This window comes from Sinocyclocheilus grahami, unplaced genomic scaffold, assembly GCF_001515645.1.
Source record: "Sinocyclocheilus grahami isolate Dianchi unplaced genomic scaffold, SAMN03320097.WGS_v1.1 scaffold205.1, whole genome shotgun sequence".
NCBI classification, from domain to species: domain Eukaryota; kingdom Metazoa; phylum Chordata; class Actinopteri; order Cypriniformes; family Cyprinidae; genus Sinocyclocheilus; species Sinocyclocheilus grahami.
Genome location: NW_015505384.1, coordinates 537,244 through 562,150, shown reverse-complemented (window position 1 = coordinate 562,150; position 24,907 = coordinate 537,244). Strand labels below are relative to the sequence as shown.

Genomic DNA, 24,907 nt, shown 5'->3' with positions numbered 1-24,907 from the left:
GAAGCGTACTGGCATGCCTCATTGCACAATGTTTTCATACACTGTTGTAATTCCATTTTCAATAGAAAACCTCATTTATTTTGTGTTATTAAAGTTCAACTGGAGATTAACCACATGTATTTATGTGGATTGAAATGTTTATGCATGCACTGCATATTATTCGTTCTGTATATCCCGTGAGAAAGCTTCATCCTTGTCAATAGAGTAATATATTTCAGCAGCTGAAGGAGCTTGCATGCATTTATTGTGTTCTGAAATAACAGATTGCAGCTATGGAGCAGGAACTGAAGAACATCGAGGACCAACTTTTGGCTTTGGAAGATACAAGGAAAGAAGTCTAATGGACACACTGTCCCAAATATTAAATCCAACCAATAACCAGTGGAAAAGAGTACTTTGTTTTCTTTGTGTAAATCTGATAAGGATACCTTGAAGCAGACAATGAGACACTGCTTTATCGAAGAAGAAGAAAAAGCTAGTGTATATTTATGAAGTTGGTTTGAATGTAATATAGATGTAAAATAAATTATTTACCAAATAATAACACATTTGGTGAATTATTTTCTTTCTTCATTTCCTTTAGTGTTCCTTGTTTGCATCATATAAAATTCTAGAAAATAAATATAAACACTTTCAAAAGAGGCCGTTTAGAATGAATTTTAGAAATCACAGCGGTTCGGTAAAATAAACACTTAAAGCTGCAGTTCGTAACTTTTTTTTTTGGAAAAATAAATCAATCCGAAATCAATATTTGAGCAAGTACATAACCAGCCAGTGTTCAAAACTATCGCCTTGCTTTAGCCCGATTCACAACGGTTAGCTTATAATAATGTTTTCTAATTTGAGTGGTACGGGTAGGTTTTCGCGGGAAATCCGAGCATGGCACTGCGTCATTACGTCACGTCTCTAAACATTAAGAAGTTGTCCCTGCTACTAGGCTATCGCATGCAAGGATCCTGCAGGTGGCCAGGGCCGTGCACAGGGGGGGGCCCGGTGGCTAGAGCCACTGCCCCTTTGCCCTCATCGACTGAGGTGCCCCTCTCCCTTTGTATTTCTGTTGGTAAAGTGATTAAAAGTGATTACAACAAAATATCCACGTTCTTCGAATTAGAATGTCAGATCAAATTATTATACCCGATCAGATCTAACATAAATAACACACAATTCGCTGTAGTTGGCATACTTTGTAGACAAAAAAAAATTGCCTTCACAAAAAAGAAGACGGAGACAGAGAGAGAAAGAGCGAAGGGAGGCTGCTAAAGGCAGTTCAACATTGCAAACATGAATTCAAAGATCCAGCAAGCCAGCAGGTAAATCATCATATAGAATATTTATCAGTTTGTCACACTTTAATTCTTGTAGTTAAGTATATTTCCCATTATAATCACTTGTCTTGATACTAGCAATCTATAACAGCATATTATAAATAAACATTTAAAAACTAATTTAATTTCCTTTTACAAACAGTCATATTTATTTTCATGAAGTTAACTTTAACAACATAAAACCAACCAAATGAAGTTTAAATTTCAGTATTTAATTGTTTGCATTTCTGAAACAATATGTTGAACTCCAAAGTTGTAGCCTTCCTAAAAACAGACTAAACAGAGTTTGTTGGCCATTAGTGACTACAGGTGGAAAGTTATATCCGATTATAATGCGATGAAAAGCATTTTCTGGTTCTTATTAGAGAAGATTTGGTACACTGTCCCTATCATATAATATGATAAACTAAACCAGTAATATCACATTAAAACACCAGTTTATAATTCAGAAATGTAACTTAACTACAGTGCCTTATGGTGAGGTAAGTTAAAATGCTGACAAAATAACCTTAATTCATACTATACATGGTTGAGTCGTGCATAAGTACATAGTGTATGAGTGCATTATGTATAGCTACTGTTTATAGTCACATGTTCTTATTCATGTTCTCCTGTTTATTCATTCATATTCATGTAGTAATAAAGGGTTAGTTCACCCCTCATGTCCAAATTCGTTCGTCTTCGGAGAAGCGTACTGGCATGCCTCATTGCACAATGTTTTCATACACTGTTGTAATTCCATTTTCAATAGAAAACCTCATTTATTTTGTGTTATTAAAGTTCAACTGGAGATTAACCACATGTATTTATGTGGATTGAAATGTTTATGCATGCACTGCATATTATTCGTTCTGTATATCCCGTGAGAAAGCTTCATCCTTGTCAATAGAGTAATATATTTCAGCAGCTGAAGGAGCTTGCATGCATTTATTGTGTTCTGAAATAACAGATTGCAGCTATGGAGCAGGAACTGAAGAACATCGAGGACCAACTTTTGGCTTTGGAAGATACAAGGAAAGAAGTCTAATGGACACACTGTCCCAAATATTAAATCCAACCAATAACCAGTGGAAAAGAGTACTTTGTTTTCTTTGTGTAAATCTGATAAGGATACCTTGAAGCAGACAATGAGACACTGCTTTATCGAAGAAGAAGAAAAAGCTAGTGTATATTTATGAAGTTGGTTTGAATGTAATATAGATGTAAAATAAATTATTTACCAAATAATAACACATTTGGTGAATTATTTTCTTTCTTCATTTCCTTTAGTGTTCCTTGTTTGCATCATATAAAATTCTAGAAAATAAATATAAACACTTTCAAAAGAGGCCGTTTAGAATGAATTTTAGAAATCACAGCGGTTCGGTAAAATAAACACTTAAAGCTGCAGTTCGTAACTTTTTTTTTTGGAAAAATAAATCAATCCGAAATCAATATTTGAGCAAGTACATAACCAGCCAGTGTTCAAAACTATCGCCTTGCTTTAGCCCGATTCACAACGGTTAGCTTATAATAATGTTTTCTAATTTGAGTGGTACGGGTAGGTTTTCGCGGGAAATCCGAGCATGGCACTGCGTCATTACGTCACGTCTCTAAACATTAAGAAGTTGTCCCTGCTACTAGGCTATCGCATGCAAGGATCCTGCAGGTGGCCAGGGCCGTGCACAGGGGGGGGCCCGGTGGCTAGAGCCACTGCCCCTTTGCCCTCATCGACTGAGGTGCCCCTCTCCCTTTGTATTTCTGTTGGTAAAGTGATTAAAAGTGATTACAACAAAATATCCACGTTCTTCGAATTAGAATGTCAGATCAAATTATTATACCCGATCAGATCTAACATAAATAACACACAATTCGCTGTAGTTGGCACACTTTGTAGACAAAAAAAAATTGCCTTCACAAAAAAGAAGACGGAGACAGAGAGAGAAAGAGCGAAGGGAGGCTGCTAAAGGCAGTTCAACATTGCAAACATGAATTCAAAGATCCAGCAAGCCAGCAGGTAAATCATCATATAGAATATTTAGCAGTTTGTCACACTTTAATTCTTGTAGTTAAGTATATTTCCCATTATAATCACTTGTCTTGATACTAGCAATCTATAACAGCATATTATAAATAAACATTTAAAAACTAATTTAATTTCCTTTTACAAACAGTCATATTTATTTTCATGAAGTTAACTTTAACAACATAAAACCAACCAAATGAAGTTTAAATTTCAGTATTTAATTGTTTGCATTTCTGAAACAATATGTTGAACGCCAAAGTTGTAGCCTTCCTAAAAACAGACTAAACAGAGAGTTTGTTGGCCATTAGTGACTACAGGTGGAAAGTTATATCTGATTATAATGCGATGAAAAGCATTTTCTGGTTCTTATTAGAGAAGATTTGGTACACTGTCCCTATCATATAATATGATAAACTAAACCAGTAATATCACATTAAAACACCAGTTTATAATTCAGAAATGTAACTTAACTACAGTGCCTTATGGTGAGGTAAGTTAAAATGCTGACAAAATAACCTTAATTCATACTATACATGGTTGAGTCGTGCATAAGTACATAGTGTATGAGTGCATTATGTATAGCTACTGTTTATAGTCACATGTTCTTATTCATGTTCTCCTGTTTATTCATTCATATTCATGTAGTAATAAAGGGTTAGTTCACCCCTCATGTCCAAATTCGTTCGTCTTCGGAACACAAATTAAGATGTTTTTGATGAAATCCGAGAGCTTTCTGCCCCTGCATAGACCGCAATGCAACTGAAATGTTCCCAGGCCCAGAAACATGTGACATCAGTGGTTCAACTGTAATTTTACGACAGAGGAATGAACACGCATGGCTGCGCCTTGTTTACAAGCAGAGGAATGAACACGCATGGCTGCGCCTTGTTTACAAGCAGAGGAATGAGCACGCATGGCTGCGCCTTGTTTACAAGCAGAGGATTGAACACGCATGGCTGCGCCTTGTTTACAAGCAGAGGAATGAACACGCATGTGCCAGGGATCCATTTAGGGTCGATATTATCCTTGAATGAGATTTCTAATCTAATACAAGGGTTAATTTATTTAGATTTTCTATTTGTAATTTGAGAAATGGCAAAAAAAAAAAGTTGTAGTTAACCATGTCATACATAATTATTTAGAAACTAATATGTATAATACAGTGTGTTATGTTAAACGTGAATTAAAATTTTTTATAGTAATGAGTATAAAATATATTTTTGTCAGTGAAATGTCCCAGTACAGGCACATTTGGAACGCCAATTCAAGGACCAGAACCAGTGTTTTTATTGCTTTATAAAATTTAAAACCATTACAAATATTATTTTTAGTTGAAATAATGCTGGAACAAAGTAAAATGGAAAACCTTTTAAAAAATGTAGATGAAAATGTGCTAACTAATTGAAATAAATTTAATTTGAAGTACTAAAAATGATTAAAACTCATTTAAATAAAACTAAACACCCCATAAATATTAAATAAAACTAATTGCAAAAATAAAATAAACTAAATATAAATATTTTTAAAAAACACAAACTAACACAAATGCACAAAACAGACAAAACAGCTAAAAATGAAAACTGAAAATATAAAAATAAAAGCTACTTCAAAATATTCATAAATAAAATAATAGTCTAAAAATAATACTTAAATAACACTGACAAAAAAACTGCGGTAGAAACAGTCTTCACTCAGTAATTGCTAGTAAATTTAATAAAAACAAAGAATCAGTAAGTAACGCATTGAATTAAACCTGAAATTTTGGCATTGAAAAAAAAGTCTTTGTTTTATTTACAATGTCGAACAATCTTTTTTTTTTTACACGATATATATTAGTGTACTTGTTGGGTCTTTCCCAAAAAGACTCATGGCTGTATTCGATCAAAAGGGTGCTTCTACTAAATACTGAGCAAAGGGTCTGAATACTTAGGACCATGTGATATTTCAGTTTTTCTTTTTTAATAAATCTGCAAAAATGTCAACAATTCTGTGTTTTTCTGTCAATATGGGGTGCTGTGTGTACATTAATGAGGAAAAAAAATTAACTTAAATGATTTTAGCAAATGGCTGCAATATAACAAAGAGCGAAAAATTTAAGGGGGTCTGAATACTTTCCGTACCCACTGTATAATCATAATAAATGAATATGGGATCTGCTGCAAACAGTTTAAGAAGTTTCTGAAACCTGTCATTTTATTTCAGTGACCATAACTGTAGCAATGCTATGACAATAATTATGGTTCCCATGGTGCATGTTTGTAGGAAAAATGTACTTGTAATTCTTCACTTTAACCTAACATTTCTAAACATGTGTTCCTACATTTCATGTTGAGAATGTAAAACAACTGAACTTCCATCTTTATAAAGGAGTGAATGAACCTTTCAGGGTGTCGCACGTGTTAATGCGTGTGAAGGAGGGTGTTAAAAGTACTTTGGAGCATTAATTGGCAGCGTTGGCTCTTTGCATGGGCACAGTACTTCCCTCCCCTTTCCGTTCTCCTCCCCTCCCCTTTGGTTCATCTGTTTCTTGCTGATCAGCTCCTTGTGAATATTTGGGGGAGAGACGTGGAAACATAGTCTGCTCTGTGTCCAGGTAAAGCTTAACAGTACCTCTTAACAGCTCCACACGATCCACTACCAAACAAGCAACTTTTGGGTGTCTTGTTTCACTTTGTGGTTGATGTGTTCTTCTTGGACTGTGGTCTTGGAACTTCATGATCTCTTGCTTTTTTTGTATATATAATGTTTTACCCTATTGCTCATTCGGCACGCTCTTTCTTTTTATGTTTTACAGATCTTTGCATGTACAGTCTTGTGTTTTGCTTGTTTAAAAAGGCTTGTCTAGTGGACACCTTTGATTCCAGGTGTTTTTGATGAAACTTTATGCTTTAAAGCATGTGTGCAGGCGCAACTGGGACCTTGTTTTTGTGTCTTGTTTAGTCCTCAAGAAAAAGCATGATGAGACTAAATGGTTTCCGTCTGTCCTGCTGATTGTAGATTTGTGAGTGAGGAGCACTTAGATGTCTAACAGGGTTAAGTGGAGATTAGTTAGTTGCAGCCAGAAGATTACTGAGGTTCTTAATGGCACAGCAGACACCTTTCCTGTGCAAGGCACTTTATTAGGTGGTCTTTTGATGTCTGTTGTCACATCGTCACACACACACTCTCTGGCTGTTTCCTAGTGTCGTTTAACCCTTTAGCACTGATTGTGTATGAAATGGAAACGTGTTTAAGGTTGAATCATTGCTGGCAGTGTTACATGTGTGGTCTGCACAGAATGACGAGCGGTCTTATGATCCCGTATTGACTTTTGTGTGCGACTCTGTGTCTGTCACAAACAATGAATGGACTTTGTCTTTGCAAAGTGTTTTTTCACTAGCTAAACAGTAGTTCTGACTAGTGTGAGAAAGGAGAGCGGGTGGTTTTTAGTGGTAGATTTCCTGTGGAAAGATTGTGCTTCAGTTCTTTTAGATGCAGATGGTTAAAATTTTTTTAACCTTGTTTCTTTAGTTTAACCACATAGCTGTCATTTTTATCAATTCAGCAGTATATAAAAAATAAGCTGTTGACTAGTCTTACCCCATGATGTCATGAATAAAATATAATATACTACCGGTATAATAAATATAATATATTAATATAATACACTCTAAAAAAATGCTGGGTTGTTTCAACCCAACGTTGGGTCAAATATGGACTAACCCAGCTGTTTGGTTAAATTTTTTTATTAAAGTTTTAACCCAAAAGTTGGGTTAGTCCATATTTGACCCAAAGTTGGGTTGAAACAACCAAGCATTTTTTAGAGTGTATTATATTAATATATTATATTATTATATACGGCATATGCCTTAAATACGGGACAAAACTGCGTTCCGTATAGAGTACATTTATTTTAGTAAAAAATATTTGAATTGTAATGTAACAAGTATAGACTTTAATAATTATGTTGTGTAAAATAAATGCTAATTTGTGATTTTGTGTACATTTCATATGCTATCTTTACATTTTATATCTATGTACATACACTTTAGAAACTTGGGGTAACACTTTTATTCAGCAAGGATGCATTGAACTGATCAACATTGAATGGATCAATTGATAATAAGAAGAAATGTTTCTTAAGCAGCAAATCAGCATATCAGAATGATTTCTGAAGGATCATGTGACACTGAAGACTGGAGTAATGATGCTGAAAACTCAGCTTTGATCACAGAAATAAATTACATTTTAAAATATATTCGTTTAGAAAACACTTATTTTAAATTGTAATAATATTTCACATTATTAATCTTTTTTCTGTATTTTTGATCAAACAAATGCAGTCTTGGTGAGCATAAGAGACTTCTTTCAAAAACATTATAGTAAAAATGATAAGAACCCCCAAACTTTTGAACAGTATTGTATATCAACAATCAGCCATTCTGCGTTTAACACACTGGCATGAGTATTGGCCAGTGAAAAACCCATAACAGTTGTCCGCTAGTAGAAATTACAGTTAGTAATTAAATTACTAGACTCCATGTGAACTTTGCAACTAGAATTTCCTCTCAGGGATCAATACTGTCAGTCTGTCAGTCTTTCTCAATTTCAGCAGCAGCGTGGGATGTTTGGTGTTACACATTAAATGCTGGAGTCCACCTGGATAATACTGTTTTCTTGTGTGGATAGTGCCTGCATAATTCCCTCCATTCTTCGTGAGTGCCATGGGTTTTGTGTCTAATGAAAAAGTGCTTACTCAAATAATATTTATGACCTCGTAAATCCACACAGGAACCACGGGGCAATGCCACGTTTCTGTTTTAGGGAGGATGGATGTTCAGTTCTGCCAGACTATTAGCACGCTGAGACTCTTCTTTTGTAAGTGACAGACTTCTGTTCATTGGCCACGCCACATGGTAGCATAACAACACACTTGGCACGATGGTGCAACTGACATCAGAGACCGAATCTTTCTGAATTTCACTCTTGGGAATTGTAGGCCTCATTTAGAAGGAAACTCCGGTCTGGTATACAAACTATGTTGGCTAGACTAGCCCTTGTTAGTTGCCTGCCCTGCCATCCAAAGACATGTGGGGTCATGAAACACATCAGCTAATTGGGATCCAAAACTGATATCGTAGCGGTGATTTTTGGTTCAGCTCATCCGACTGTTTAAAAAAAAATCACCATTGACTATCATGGTAATTACAGAGTACACTTTTGTAATGATGGTGCACGGCGGTCTGATCAAACTGTCAGTTTTAATTACTCTGGAGTGCCCTCAGCCTGCCAAGAGCTGGGTTTGCATGGTTTTCAAGCATGCTGGGAAGTTTGTACGTCCTAAAGCCCTCCTGTGGAGTGGGGTGAATGAAATTCTCTAATTTGTGTTTGAGATGAAGGCAGCCGTAGTACAGATGAAATATAGGCGAGGCCAACCGTGAATAAAAGATATAAGGGCAATCATACTGTGATAAACGTCTTTCCATAGCCCAGTATTTCCCATCCAAACCACACTACGACGAGACGTGAATGTAAAGACAAGATGTGCAGTGATAAATGTAGTTAGAGCCGTTACAAGAGATTGAGGATGACTTGTGGGTAACTGGCTGCAATAAGTGATTCATCATAACTGCAGTCAGCAGTTTTTAAGACAAACTCTCCACTTCTGTTAAAATGACAGAAATGCTTGCTTATACATTACTTACATCTATTGTTGTGTATTCCATCGGTAATGGACCTTAGGCAGGGTTAACACTGACACTGTAAATCTTGACATATAAGTAATAGTCAGAAAAAATTTATATATAAAAATATAATTATAATTTAATAATAATTATTAATATTTTGAAAAAAGATATTTTCAAATCAAGTGTATTGAACCTTCAGACAAAAAATGTTTTTGTATATTATGTTTGATGCACCAGGCTTTAATTTATTCATCTAAATGTATTAAAAATGTATTTTTCATTGCATTTACAATCTTATAAACATTTGTATTAATGTATTAATTCAAACCTGATTTTGATAAATTTGGTAGTCAAACAAAGGTGGCAACAAATGATAAAACCTGCTTATAAACAAATCATATATATATATATACACATCCACATATTTATATTATATATAAATTATATTATATATATATATTACACATTGAGTAATAATATAAATGAAATAAAAATATAAAGACAAGAACATTATTAAAATCTCACTTCTCAATAACAATAGAAAATACGAATAAGTATCAAATAAGTAAATATTTCTTAGTAATTAATTTTTTTTAAATTAATTTAGCCTACCTGCTTTATCCCATTTGATATACAAATTTTCAACATGATTTTTCTGTAAATAATGTATACAATGTTAAGTAAACATAAGTTCCTTAAATATACCAAATGATCATTTAAAGGGGTCATATGATGCTTTTTTAAAGATCATTATTTTGTGTAGCATTATGCTAATATTTCCACATAGTGAGGTAGATATGTGGGGGCGTGTTAGAATGAGCCATTTTAGGGGGGTGTGGCAGAGTCTTAACTTTGATAAAGAATATCTCTTTGGTTTTGAGACTTTAGTCTTTGCAACTTCAGGGATCTTATCTATGCACAATCAGCTTGTAACACTCCAAAGAGAAAGGAAAACTTGAAATCGCATCATATGACCCCTTTAATGATACGTTACTCTTGCCATTACTTTATCAACATCAGTAAATATTTCATAGCAAAAAGACATGCATCATGAGGCAGACATTTTTTAAAATTTAAATATCATATTTGGATAGTTTTTACTATCTGTTCTCTAACTCACTCTTGTCTGTGATTGAAAATTTATTTAATTTTATCCGTTTCTCTAAATTTACATCTTCCTTTTCTCCTATTTCTAGCATTTTCCTCACTGCAGTCCCTCTTGTGGTGTCACTGGGCCATGGTTCGCAAGAAAGGATCTCTTATTCTGTGTGGAGCATTTCTATTTGTCGCCTGGAATGCCTTGCTCCTCCTCTTCTTATGGGGAAGGCCTCCCATTGGCCGACTTGCTGAGGGAGGCGGAGCTGAACCAGGGGCTGGAGAGGAGTGGGGAGGCGGAAAAGCAAAAGTGGGTGGAGCTAATGGATTGGCCGGCGAAGTGATCAGATTGGCCGAAGAAGTAGAATCAGAACTGGAGACTCAGAAGAAGCTTCTCAAACAGATACAGAGTCACAGGGAACTATGGGAACAGTGGAAAGAACTGGGAAAGAGGGAATCCGAGGACACAAAAAACGAAAAGAACACTGAGGAGTTTAAAAAACCTCTGCAGATTCCTGCAGTACCTCCAAGTCATAAAACCGTAGATGATACAAAAACTGTTATGGAGAAACAAGAAGTTCTAATGGTTACATCACCTCAGCTGGTTATGAAAGAGCAGGAACCGAAACAAGAGAACAAGAAAACAGTAGAAAATGAAGTAGGCCGTACAAAGCCAAGCCCTCAAATCATTATCCCAATTCTCGTCATTGCCTGTGACAGAGTAACAGTGAAGAGAAGTTTGGATAAACTGATACAGTACCGCCCTTCTGCTGAGCTTTACCCAATAATTGTCAGCCAGGACTGTGGCCACGCAGATACTGCAAGGGTGATTGGCTCCTATGGCAGTCAGATAACCCACATTAGCCAACCGGATCTCGCGGACATTCCAGTGCGACCCGATCACAGGAAGTTCCAGGGTTACTACAAGATCACCAGGCACTACCGTTGGGCCCTGAACCAAGTGTTCAATGTTTTTCCTTACTCCACAGTGGTCATTGTGGAGGATGACCTGGAGGTAAGATCATGAACATGTTTTCATTTATGAATGGTATTCACTGTCGTCATATTTGTCCTGCATTTGAGCATCATTAGGAACCCGATACTCAAAATGAAGTTCCTTTTCGTTCTTTGGTTAGGGGTAAAACGAAGTTCGAAATACGTGAGCAGCGGTATACTGTTATTGAACATCCCAACGCTGGGGAGGTGGTATGAGTGGTTATGAACAAATGAATGAAACGCATTTGTCCGTGTTTCACTCCGTCTTGAATCGCGCTCGCGGAAAGTGCTTGAGAAACAGTGTCTCTTCCGCGGCTCGGTACACTTTGAGCTCGTTTTTTTAGTCTTGAGCTAGACTGTACGACATTCACATTACAAGATTTGACTGATTTTTACGTAGAAAGGGCGACAGCGCATTAAAATAAATGATCATTCATGTTTTCATTATCTCTGGCCAAATTCAAAAACGAAACTAAAATTAAATCATCTTTGAGAGCAAGGGGGCCCCCTGGTGTTTCAGGGGCCCTATGCAGCTTGCGTATTTCACATATAGGGAGGATCGGCTCTGGCTGCGCACTTTCCTCTCAGTAACAAAATAAACACAACAAAAATGGAGAGAACAGCAAGAATATTTTTTTATAAAAGTCTGTTCATAGCAACATGGGTATGCTTGCACGAGATCTGCAAATTAGCACTCCCATGAAGTCATGTCACATGTATTTACATGGCACTTTATTCAATATATTGCTTAAAAGCAAGCAGCAGTATTAAAGTTTCAGTGTCTCATTTCATCAGAAGCCCAACTTAATTTGCTACTATAAAGCGGCTCTCCAAGGACTTGACAGGCGAAATGAACCCAGAGAAGAGTTACGCGTGAAAGGCGGAGCCTCAGCGCACACCTCCTATGAAGTAATCGTCATGGACCAATAGCACTATGAAGGTGTTATGCAGCTGGAACAAACTTTTCTGGAAAGTTCGCTTTGGCAAGCCGTTTTAAACTCCCGTTTTGGCCGGATTTTGTTCGAAATGATGTCACATCAGTTCGTTCTTCGATTTCGCTTGAAATATATCGGGGCCTTTATAGGTTAACCAGATCCACATAGTGAGAGTGCTGTATCTCAAAGGAGGCCACATTTTTCCTCTTTTATAATTCATAGAGAGGAATTTTGATAAGAGCTTGTCTCTCGCTCAGAGAGAATATTTTCATTTCTGAACGCTTTCCTTTGAAATTCTCACAGGTGAACTGATTACAAAGTATGCACCAAAAAACCCATTAATAGGACAGCGGTAAAGCTTCAGTCTTGTTGTCATGAGTTCTCTAAAAGAAAGGATCAAGGTCCTTGTTTAACTTTGCTATTCAGGCAAACATGTTTTTTGCATACTCATTACTATGTTCTGTGATGGATTTGATGGCTATCTTTCCGGTGCTTTAAAGGTGATTTACATGTTTTTGTTTAAACAAACCACTGTGCTCAAGGGAAAGGAGTTACCTTCAGATGTCTGAGTCATTGACAAGTAACAGTGTCTATGAACGAGATATGGAGAAATCTAGTTTAAAACAAGTTTTTAGAAGCCTATTCTTTGTATACATGTCATGTTTTAAATGGTTTTGAAAATGTTTTTTATAATTTTCAAGAAAACAATTATTTGAATGACTGAGGTGTAACCATCAAGTAAAAAGTAATACCATATATTCCTTACACCTTGAATACATGTGAGTGTACACATTAGTTATTTTCAGAAGGTTTTTTAATATTTTAGGTAATTTTTTTACTCATCTTGAATTCATATCATAAATATCATGCCACATGACATTTCACAACCTGAACTAACCTTGCCTTGTCATAAAAAGGTCAAATGATCTGATATTTAAAAAAGACTCCTTTTTTTATTCAGCATGCTGGTTGCACCAAATTTGTTGGTTGCACAACATGACTTTGATTTGGCGGACATGTATATATATTAGGAATGCACGATATTGGATATTTGCCGATATCCAATATTTTTCAACTCTTTTTGGCCTATAGCCGATACCGATATATTTCCTTTTGTTTGGAAACAACACCAAGTCTCTCCTGTGAGGAAATTATAAGCAAATAATTTTTAATTTTGGTTAGTTTTTAACAAAAACTTATTTGTTAGAATTAAACAATAATGAAGTTCTTTTATAATGACCGTACATTGAAGCTTTGAAAATAACTATAAATAAACTATATATCAATCACTGCATTTCCCCCCCAGAAAGATGCAGTAGTAACCTTAACATTTTAAGATTTAACATTTGTAGATGGTCTAAAGCAAAAGAGTTGTAAAAATTGTGAAAATCTTTTAGAGCTAATAATTTGTTTAAAAAAATATAACATATTACACATTAATGCATAGCTCAGTATAGATAAAATTATTTAATTTACAAGTGTCATGTTTGTGATTTTTTTTAAATTCATGTTAGCTATAGCTTCTGACCTTTAAATCAAAACATACTCATGATTTTATGACATTGATACTGCTTTATTTAATCAGAATAACAGTCTAGATGTTATTTGTGTATTTTACTTTCATTTTATTAAAAGTAGGCCAGCAGTGCCCCCTACGGAATTAAAACTCCTTACCGAGCGGGCATTAGGACCCGGGGGAGGCTGCCGATGCAGTGCTATTACTGTTTACTCTATCATACACCAAATGTGTCATTCTGCACGGGCATTCTCAGATTAAATGCAGCGATCCAAAACCGTGAATCCAATCACCATTCAGGCAAAACTTTGCTGACATCACACTGCTGACATGATCTAATCGCTAGCACACCCTGAGCACATGCGAGTTAACCTATTCCTCTTATCGGCAAGACATATCTGCATAATTTGTCATATCGGGCCGATGCTGATATGTACATTCAAAGCCGATTCCGATATCGGTCTGATAATATCGTGCATCCCATATATATATATATGTATATATATATATATATATATATATAATTTAATTTTTTTTTCAGATATTAAATGATTTTAACACGAAATAAATAATAAAAAATTATGTCATACTACTTGTTTTTTTTTTCCAAGAATTTAATCCTTTTGGGAAAAACCTGAAAAATGTCACAATTTGGCAAAAAATATCATAGCTTGGAAAGCACCACTGTAGGGCTGGGCAATATGGCAAAAATATCATATGATATGTCTGAGCAGTACAGCCAAACTAATTTCCCCATTTTAAAAAACAAAGCCTTATAAGGTAACAAAATATAAAATAAAAAAGAATGGCAGACATTTAGAGCAAAGATGAAAAACTTTGCCATTATTTTATCATTGTTATTAAAAAATAAGAACAAAGATAGCCTACACATTACAAATACACAATATACAAATAAAACAAATGGTGCTTTATTTTTCAGGTGCAGTAGGTGTATTTAGCAGTAGCTTTCAAGAAATTTAATAAATATAAAAATGAAACACTATATAATGTACACTTCACTGCATAAATTATACATTGATTCTTATTAAAGCAACTGTATTAAATTTCCTCAGTCAAGAGCAGTGAGTGATTTTTCTCTGTGTTTTGTTGTTTTATTAAAATTAAAGGAATAGTTCACCCTAAAATGACAATTCTGTCATCGTTTCCTCAACGAGTTTCTTTCTTTTGTTTAACACAAAAGTTATTTTAAAGAATGTGGGTAACCACACAGTTGCTGGTCCCCAGTGACTTCCATAGTATTTTTTCCCTCTACTTTTAAAGTCAATGGGGACCAGCAACTGTTTGGTTACCCAAAATATCTTCTTTTGTGTTCAGCACAAGAAATAAATTAATACAGGTTTGGGACAACATGAGAATGAGTAAATAATGACAGAATTTAAATTTTTGGGTGAACTCTCCCTTTAATGGCAAGTGGCAGTATGTTTATTGCAATTAGTCTGCTGTCGCTTTATGACTGGCACACATCTAATATACAGGCACGCATCCATCTTTCTCTCAACTATTTACTTGAACTTTAGACATAACCGACTGTTTATATGTAAACCTTGTGTGTTTTTGACAGTATTAGTGCAATCAGATGCAAAAGATAACTTGACAGGCTTTTTAGTGTGTGAGCACAGGTGTACATGCTCAAAAAAACGCGCATGTCAGAACAACACATGAATTAAATGTTTAACCGGCAAGAATTAAATGTCTACCGCAGAGTTAACATTTGATGTGAATGTATGTCGTGTTGTACAGAAATATTGAGACAGAGGCACCAGAACTGCAACTGACAGAATGGGCGCTGTAGTACGATACTATGATATTTCTTCAAAAGCAGATCATGGAGACATATTAATCATCCACGATCAAAAAACATTATATCGCACACCCCTACACCAATGCTACGAAAAAATAAAGCTCTAAAACAGCGGTGTCCAAACTCAGTCCTGTAGGGCCAATGTCCTGCAGAGTTTACCTCCAACTTGCTACACACTACACGAGGTGACAACTCTGTCACCCAATGACTCTACACGGTCCCCAAACCACGTTTTGTCACAAAAACACACGTAAAGTTGAATTGGAATGAAACAAAACAACAAGTGAAACAGGAGTTGTTTATTTGAAAATGAACGTCGGGAAGAAATTAGCACTGCAAGCTGTTTGTGTGATGAAAAAATTAGCTCCATTTCTTGTGTCCAAACTTTTCTTAAAGCCGTGTTTCTGCTGCTGTTTTTCTTCATCTGACCTCAACCCATGCCTTGCTCTTTCATTGGCTGTAGCTCGTCGCGACACCTGACACCACATGATGTCGAGTCGGCAGATATTTAGCATGCTAGATATTCGTTTGCTGTCTGCGAGGCGTCGACGACGTGTCAGCGAGCCTCTTTGATGCGTCATTGAGTTGTTCACACATAAAGATTGCTATATTTCTTCAAAAGCAGATCATGGAGACATATTAATCATCCACGATCAAAAAACATTATATCGCACACCCCTACACCAATGCTACGAAAAAATAAAGCTCTAAAACAGCGGTGTCCAAACTCAGTCCTGTAGGGCCAATGTCCTGCAGAGTTTACCTCCAACTTGCTTCAACACACCTGCCTGGAAGTTTCTAGTGTGCCTAGTAAGACCTTGATTAGCCTGGTCAGGTGTGTTTAATTGGGGTTAGAGCTGAACTCTGCAGGACACCGGCCCTCAAGGAACAGGATTGGACTCCCCTGCTCTAAAACATTCTAGATCAGGGGTTCCCAATGCTGTTCTTGGAGATCTTAAATTGGAAGTTAAATTAATTAATCTCTAGTTAAAATAAGGCAAATTAATCTCTTCAGTAGCACTTGATAATTACAGGCTTCTGGGTTGGTGCTAGGCTGGAACTGAAGTCTGCAGGTAGGTAGATTTCCAGGAACAGGATTGGGCATCTCGGTTCAGTTCATGGATCTCCCTCCTAACGAGCTGATGATCTGAATCAGGTGTGTTAAATAAGAGAGACATAGGGCCTGTTTACACCTGGTCACTTCATGTGTTTTTTCTGATCGGATAGCTATCCGATCGTGAAAAGACCAGGTGTAAATGCCCTCCGAAACGCGTTCGAGACTAATATAAATCCGATCGCTCAAACCACTTCAGGAGGTGGTCTGGGCTGCATTCCCAACGAAACTGGACCAGTGTAAATGCATCTGGTTGTTGAAACCACATATGCAAATTGTATTCCTCCCAAACGTTAAAATAATAAACGTGTGAGAGCGTGTTATAGGCTATATGACATTATAGTCAGATGTGACAGCTATGATGCTAATGCAACACGCATCGCAGCGGACGAGTAGCTGAATATCTCTTCAGCAAGCCGAATGAAGTAAGTTGTGTGACTAACCTATCTTTCTAGTGCTGATACCGCTCGCTCTCCTATTGCAGGCTTTGATCTTGAAATGAGCTGATAATGAATAAAATGCAGCGCTTATCTTTTGATTACGTTGACGTGAACTCCGTTAAATTTAAATATAGCGCGGGAATTGAAGATCGGATTTATATCCATTTTGTGACGACACATTTATGTGGCCAAGTGTAAATGGAAACGTAGCAAATCAGATAGATATCCGATCAGTGAAAATGTATGAAATGACCAGGTGTAAACAGGCCCAAACTAAATGTGCAGAGCAGTGGTACTTCAGGACTGAAATTGAGAACCACTGGTCTATCTAGTCTATTTAGTATAGTTGGTTGTTGGGTGAATAGTCAGCCATCTTTTAAGACAAGTTCACACTACACGACACTATGTAAATGAGCCGCAACAGAGGGTCACACACTACACGAGGTGACAACTCTGTCACCCAATGACTCTACACGGTCCCCAAACCACGTTTTGTCACAAAAACACACGTAAAGTTGAATTGGAATGAAACAAAACAACAAGTGAAACAGGAGTTGTTTATTTGAAAATGAACGTCGGGAAGAAATTAGCACTGCAAGCTGTTTGTGTGATGAAAAAATTAGCTCCATTTCTTGTGTCCAAACTTTTCTTAAAGCCGTGTTTCTGCTGCTGTTTTTCTTCATCTGACCTCAACCCATGCCTTGCTCTTTCATTGGCTGTAGCTCGTCGCGACACCTGACACCACATGATGTCGAGTCGGCCGACCGGTCCAGATATTTAGCATGCTAGATATTCGTTTGCTGTCTGCGAGGCGTCGACGACGTGTCAGCGAGCCTCTTTGATGCGTCATTGAGTTGTTCACACATAAAGATTGCTGAGTGCTGATCACCCGCTGATTTTCCTCCGATCACAGCCCGACCAGTCGGTGAGCTCGTTAAATCCTGTAATGTGAACTAGGCATTAGGTGTAATAATGTTGTCTGTAGTGGCAGTTTGGTTTATCGTTATTCTGTGGACCATTGTAATCCAAGTTTGCTCCCTCAGAATAGCACATTTAAGTGGTCAGTGGATTAACTGTAATGGTAACATTGGTTAAGCTTTACTGAGCATCACAGTTAAGCACCACAGAGATTCCCTAAGGTGCAAACACACTTTTGTTTTGTACATTGTTATAAAACAGCCAGCTGGCTTAGCAGATGTTCACCTAACCATCTTTGAACACATCTAGACCACCAGGACTTTAAATGAACTAGCCATTTCTGTTCAGAGATAGTTTCTTGTTTATCATTGGTTTTTCTTAGTCTTTTAACTGCTTTTGTTTCATCTTGTAGGTGGCCCCCGACTTTTTCGAGTATTTCCGTGCGCTCTACCCCATCTTGCGATCAGATCCTACTCTTTGGTGCGTTTCCGCCTGGAACGATAACGGACGGGATGGGTTGGTCAACTCGGGCAAGGCTGACCTCCTTTACCGGACAGATTTCTTTCCCGGGCTTGGATGGATGCTTTTGAAGGAAGTCTGGGCAGAGCTGGAGCCCAAATGGCCCAAGGCATTCTGGGACGACTGGATGCGGCATCCAGAGCAGCGGAAGGACCGCTCGTGCATTCGTCCCGAGATCTCGAGGACTATAACGTTCGGCCGGAAAGGCGTCAGTTTGGGTCAATTTTTCGACCAGTATCTGCGCTACATAAAACTCAATACTGAATTCGTGCCTTTCACTAAAGTGGACTTGTCCTACTTGGTCAGGGAGAAGTACGATGAAACCTTTGAAAAAGAAGTGTATAGTGCCCCCTTGGTGAAGGTGGAGGAACTACAGCAAGGTGGAAGCCTGAAAGGCTCTGGGCCGTTTCGAGTTGAGTACTCCAGCAGAGACAGCTTTAAAGTGATGGCCCGCAACTTGGGAGTTATGGACGACTTGAAGTCAGGGGTTCCCCGTGCCGGTTACAGGGGCGTAGTCAGCTTTATTTCCCGCGGACGAAGAATTTATCTGGCTCCCCCTGAGGTCTGGACTAAATATGACACCAGCTGGAGCTGAGGAGGATGAGCTTTGAACCACAAAAGACCAGAAAGAGAAAACTCACAACTATTCTTATAAGTACAGGAAGAGAGAAACGCCCTCTCAAACCAAAGAAAACAGAGGCAGGGTGTGAAAGTTTGAGGAAAGGTTAACACTAAGATGAGTGAGTGAGTATTAAATAACTGCTGTTTTGTTATGGAGGAACACCCAGAAATGCTGGGAACAGCACAAAAGTTGTATTTGTGCAGCAAGCATGCAACAATCTTCCCTCAGAGAAAATAGAGTTACGCTGCAAACAGCTCCTATGCAGAATCGCTCATTCTGACATGGAGAAAAATAATCAGATTTTTTTTTTCTTCCTTATTTGAACGTACTGACCTTTCTGTTGGTGTCGACATCAATCCAAAAGGCACATAAGAGGTCATTTATCCCATCACAGTATCTTTTGGGTGAATCTCATGAAAACACTCACATTTTACTCAAATCAGTAGAAGAAATTATATTTGCATACATGCCGAAAAACCAACCATTTTTGTAACATTATTTTCATTGCAAACTCATTTTTTCCTTAAATCATTTTTGTAAGGAATCTGACTTTTTTTTTTTTTTCATTATTCTCAGTGATGATTTTAATTATAACAGGAATGACTGTATAATTAATACATATTATTGCTGTAATATTTTATATATATATATATATATAATTAATAATAATAGTTATAATTGTGCTTAATTTTTTGCTAAAAAAAAGTTTTCTTGACAAGTGAGATGCCCTCCGAAACGCATTCGAGACTGATATAAATACGATCGCTCAAACCACTTCAGGAGGTGGTCTGGGCTGCATTCCCAACGAAACTGGACCAGTGTAAATGCATCTGGTTGTTGAAACCACATATGCAAATTGTATTCCTCCCAAACGTTAAAATAATAAACGTGTGAGAGCGTGTTATAGGCTATATGACATTATAGTCAGATGTGACAGCTATGATGCTAATGCAACACGCATCGCAGCGGACGAGTAGCTGAATATCTCTTCAGCAAGCCGAATGAAGTAAGTTGTGTGACTAACCTATCTTTCTAGTGCTGATACCGCTCGCTCTCCTATTGCAGGCTTTGATCTTGAAATGAGCTGATAATGAATAAAATGCAGCGCTTATCTTTTGATTACGTTGACGTGAACTCCGTTAAATTTAAATATAGCGCGGGAATTGAAGATCGGATTTATATCCATTTTGTGACGACACATTTATGTGGCCAAGTGTAAATGGAAACGTAGCAAATCAGATAGATATCCGATCAGTGAAAATGTATGAAATGACCAGGTGTAAACAGGCCCAAACTAAATGTGCAGAGCAGTGGTACTTCAGGACTGAAATTGAGAACCACTGGTCTATCTAGTCTATTTAGTATAGTTGGTTGTTGGGTGAATAGTCAGCCATCTTTTAAGACAAGTTCACACTACACGACACTATGTAAATGAGCCGCAACAGAGGGTCACACACTACACGAGGTGACAACTCTGTCACCCAATGACTCTACACGGTCCCCAAACCACGTTTTGTCACAAAAACACACGTAAAGTTGAATTGGAATGAAACAAAACAACAAGTGAAACAGGAGTTGTTTATTTGAAAATGAACGTCGGGAAGAAATTAGCACTGCAAGCTGTTTGTGTGATGAAAAAATTAGCTCCATTTCTTGTGTCCAAACTTTTCTTAAAGCCGTGTTTCTGCTGCTGTTTTTCTTCATCTGACCTCAACCCATGCCTTGCTCTTTCATTGGCTGTAGCTCGTCGCGACACCTGACATATTGCTGTAATATTTTATATATATATATATATATAATTAATAATAATAGTTATAATTGTGCTTAATTTTTTGCTAAAAAAAAGTTTTCTTGACAAGTGAGATTCAGCCTTTTAAAGACCAATCTGAGTGTTAAAAGCCCTTTTAAAGCCCTTTCGCCAAGTTTTATGAGTCCCTGACATCATTTATAAATGAAGATTGTGTAGAATTGTAATCTATTTTGATCAATGCATTCATATAAAAGCGCAGACTCGTTCATTTGGCTTTTATGTAGCACCGTTGAATCTATGAAGTTCAAGCTTGCCAGAAATTATTCAAGCCTCGTGTAACTGACATACCAAAACTCTGGACAGCATCTCTTCTGTGCCATTCTGTTGAAGTACTGTACTTGAACCTGTTTTTGTTTTAACTGCTCTTCCTGGACCGGGAGAGCTCGCATTGCTTCTTAAAGATGTTGTAGGTTTGTTGCAAAACCAGTGGTCATGGAAATCACTTTTTTATGTTCTTACGGATGAAATAAATGGATTTCAGTAGGCCGGAGGAGACATTTTAATTAAATGTATTGTATCTAAAGTTTTGGGAGAGAAATGATCTGATATTAATGCAAGCTCGCATTGCTTCTTAATGATGTTGTAGGTTTGTTGCAAAACCAGTGGTCATGGAAATCACTTTTTTTATGTTCTTACGGATGAAATAAATGGATTTCAGTAGGCCAGAGGAGACATTTTAGTTAAATGTATTGTATCTAAAGTTTTAGGAGAGAAATGATCTGATATTAATGCATATGCAGTATGAAGAAGTGTGAAACCACTGCCTGACATGTTTATAACTTTAATACATTGAGAATAAAACAGACTATTTTGATATTTGATATTGACAATATATTCTGTTTTTCTGTCTTTTTGCCCATTTAAACATCCTTTTAGGAATCATTAGATCTTTGTTGAATTTTTAAGGTCACTCATTTTGAGGTTTGTAAACGTGTTCTTTCTGTGTCATGTTGGTTGTTAAAGCTGAAATCCTATCCGGTGACTTCCTTCCAGGGATCATTTGTACAAACCCCCAACATCAGCACTGATCCAGGCGCCATTGTGACATATCTCTGACGCTCCAGATTTCCTTTCTCATTCCTATTGTGTCCTGTTGACTTCCTGTCTTCTGACTCTCTGTTGCTGACATTACTACGTTCTTTTCCTGTTCTTGTAAAACCTCCAGCAACTTTTGAAAAGCCAAAAGATGTGTGTTACTGATTAGATGAATTGGACATTCATTTTGTGTTTCTTTAGCCATTAATCGGATTCATTTTCCTGGGAAATAGGCAGTGGTGAATCATACTGGAACATCTTATTCTAGCAAGATTGATTAATTGGTTGATCATATTGCCACATCAGATCAGGGACATGAGTAGTAGTTGAAATTAAGTTGTTATACTACTTCAGAACGTATCTAGTGTGCTTTCACACTTTATGACTTGTTAAAAACAGCTAATTTGATAGACCTCTTTCAAGTCCCTTTTCCATCAACAGAGTGGAATCTGGAAACGCTTTTTGCACTTCTGCTGAAAACCGGCCCAAATAAGCAGCTGGTCTCAAACCAAGATGTTTTCAAAACAACAACAGCTCAGTCTGGAAAGATTTTCACAAAACTAGGTCGTCGTCTTATTATACTGAAACAAAGCTGTCTATATTGGAAACGTCTGATTCAGTGATGAGTTCAGTTGACGGACGTCCAACTCTGAACGCACAGCAACTAACCGTTTCATCTTCTCCGTCCATATGAAATAAGACCTGTCATATTAGTGAACTGATCGTTATGAATTTGAATCATTTTATCTTCTGACCATTGCATCAAAAAGAACATATGCAAGTTATCTTTCAGCTCTGAAAGGTAGTTATAAGGTGGGCCGGTTTACAAATCAAATACAGCTAAGACTGCTCTGCGCCTGCTCAAAATTCAATGTAAAGATGCATAAAAGCCAGGTCATACCTTCTCTGACACACATCACCCCCAGTATCAATATACAGTTGAAATAGTGGTGTAAATGCATTCAGGCCACCTCAGAGCAGCATTAAACGGTCTGTATAAATGCCACTTTGCCTTTACAGTGTAAATGACTTCTGAGGGTCTGCATTCATTAAAACCTAGGTGTCCTTCATTTTTCGTGTTCCGCTCTGTCTCGTGCACAGATGGTGAGGTCCAGTGAACTGTTCTTTCCAGTACGCAGCATATTTTTTGTCATCAGTACAGTCTGCAGAACTGGGGAAGGAAAGTTGACTTTTGGCTTTAGAGTGTTAACTAGCCAAAAATCTTACGAACCACTCTGAAATCTTAAAAAACGGACTAAGTGTGAAAACACTAATGTTTAAATCATTGAAAACAAAGTGTCTGTAAATGAAACAAACAGTTTATTTGGTTTAACAAGCATTAAGTAGTTTAAACAAAGTGGCCATTTGCCTGGCAACTGAACAAACACTGAATACATAGTGTTGATACCTACTTCACTGGTAACAAGCATTCAGCATATACTGCTAATATATTGAATAACTTTCCAACAATTTTACATCAATGCAATCAACTGTATGGTCCACTATAATCCAATGATGAAAACTCCTCTCAAAACAGAAACAAAAATTATGCCTCGCCATTATAAATAACCAAAATTCAAAAACAATCAAATTAATCCTATTGGGAGGGGAAATATTAACATTGAACAATGCATTTTTTTTTTTTTTACTTTCAAAAAATACACACTTGCAAAATCAAAACTGAACTAATGAGGAGGTTCTAGGAAATCCACTACAATATAAGATAACTGTGATATGAGCTGTTTATTTTAAGTATTCACTAACACTGTTAACAGTCTATGTGAAATATAAACTCTCTGTTGCTACCTAATGCTACAATGCCATGCATCCTCAGAAGAAACTGCTGCCTTTTGTGTTCTGTCGTCTTTATCGTGTTTGCTCAACTAGGAGAAACAGATACACAAGGAGAAAATCATGTAAGTGCACAAGAACTGTTTGGACTTATTTCCTCAAAACATTTTAACTAAATATGGACAATTTCGACATTTTCTATTAACAAAAACCCCCAAATTTGATTTCTGTCATTAGGTCTCCTGCATACAAATGTTTTAATTTTGGAGCTTGACAGCGCCACTTCCCATTCACTTTCATTATATGGAAGAGAGCAACCTAGACATTCTTCAAAATATCTTCACAGGAAAAAAAGGCAGTTGAACAGGTTTTTAAAATAAGGGTGAATAAAATGATGAGAGAATTGACTTTTGTTTTGTGAATTGTCCCGTTAAAACTACTTTTAAATGGAAAACCAGCCTGTAAAGATTAAATATTATCACTCACTATATGACGAGATGTCAATCTCCTCTGGAAGTTCGCTGATGTTCACCTCAAACCTGTCCTGAACATCGTTCAAAGTGCGGGCGTCAGTCTCATCTGACACAAAGGTGATGGCCAGACCTTTCGTTCCAAACCTGCCGGCCCTTGCAACCTGAAGGAATGAGAAAAGTTAAAGCTGTTCAGATGAATCCTTTTACAGCCCATAACTTGGCTTTGTTTGACAAATCATTATCACATGAACTGAACTGACCCTGTGCAGGTATGTGTCTGAATCTTCAGGCATGTCGTAGTTGAAGGCGATGTTGACTCGTTCGATGTCCATACCTCGGCCAAACAGGTTTGTGGCCACCAGGATCCGTCTCTGGAAATCCTTGAATTGCTGATATCGAGCTAATCTGAGATAATAATAAGAGTCTTAAATGTGATACGAGCACCTAAAAAAATCCTACAATCATATCTGTAACATTAAAGTGGATAATGTGTAATGTTTTCTACCTTTCGTCTTGAGGCATTGCTCTATGAATGGCAATGGCAGGGAAATTTTGCTCCACCAGCAACTGAGCCAGAGCAATACAACGCTGCACGGACTTCACGAAGATCACCACCTGCAATACTAAGCAGCTGTGACACTGTACCAGCCAGCTGTCTTCATTCAAATGAAACAGCAAATCCCAATGGCCACTTCAAACCAAGTGCAAAAATTCCTTTAATTCACCTTTTCCCCCCCATAGCTTATATCAATCTTTTGGAGTGCTTGGCAAAAAAAATTGCCAAATACCAAATTTTTTTTAGGTCATCCAGAAACCCAAATAAAA

General features: G+C 37.1%; 2 protein-coding genes and 1 long non-coding RNA gene across 3 annotated transcripts in view; 2 read left to right on the top strand and 1 right to left on the bottom strand.

Moving 5' to 3' along the window:
* Window positions 1-5,881: 5,881 nt before the first annotated feature.
* mgat1b (alpha-1,3-mannosyl-glycoprotein 2-beta-N-acetylglucosaminyltransferase b) lies at window positions 5,882-19,517 on the top strand. The gene is made up of 3 exons (XM_016286043.1): window positions 5,882-5,923; window positions 10,193-11,106; window positions 18,245-19,517. Exons 2-3 carry the CDS (start codon window positions 10,234-10,236, stop codon window positions 18,944-18,946), a joined length of 1,575 nt encoding a protein of 524 aa, XP_016141529.1. The 5' UTR covers window positions 5,882-5,923; window positions 10,193-10,233; the 3' UTR covers window positions 18,947-19,517.
* Window positions 19,518-20,794: 1,277 nt separating this feature from the next.
* LOC107595597 (uncharacterized) lies at window positions 20,795-21,604 on the top strand. The gene is made up of 2 exons (XR_001610279.1): window positions 20,795-21,193; window positions 21,370-21,604. It is a non-coding gene; the product is annotated as an uncharacterized lncRNA (long non-coding RNA).
* Window positions 21,605-23,453: 1,849 nt separating this feature from the next.
* Window positions 23,454-24,907, bottom strand: part of LOC107595593 (spliceosome RNA helicase DDX39B-like) — a 9,637-nt gene continuing 8,183 nt past the window's right edge. Inside the window, exons 8-11 of the mRNA XM_016286044.1 lie at window positions 24,588-24,697; window positions 24,343-24,487; window positions 24,096-24,243; window positions 23,454-23,701 (exon numbers count right to left, since the gene is read on the bottom strand). Of these exons, the coding sequence (XP_016141530.1) occupies window positions 23,685-23,701; window positions 24,096-24,243; window positions 24,343-24,487; window positions 24,588-24,697 (420 nt within the window). The 3' untranslated portion in view covers window positions 23,454-23,684. The remainder of the gene's footprint in view (window positions 23,702-24,095; window positions 24,244-24,342; window positions 24,488-24,587; window positions 24,698-24,907) is intronic.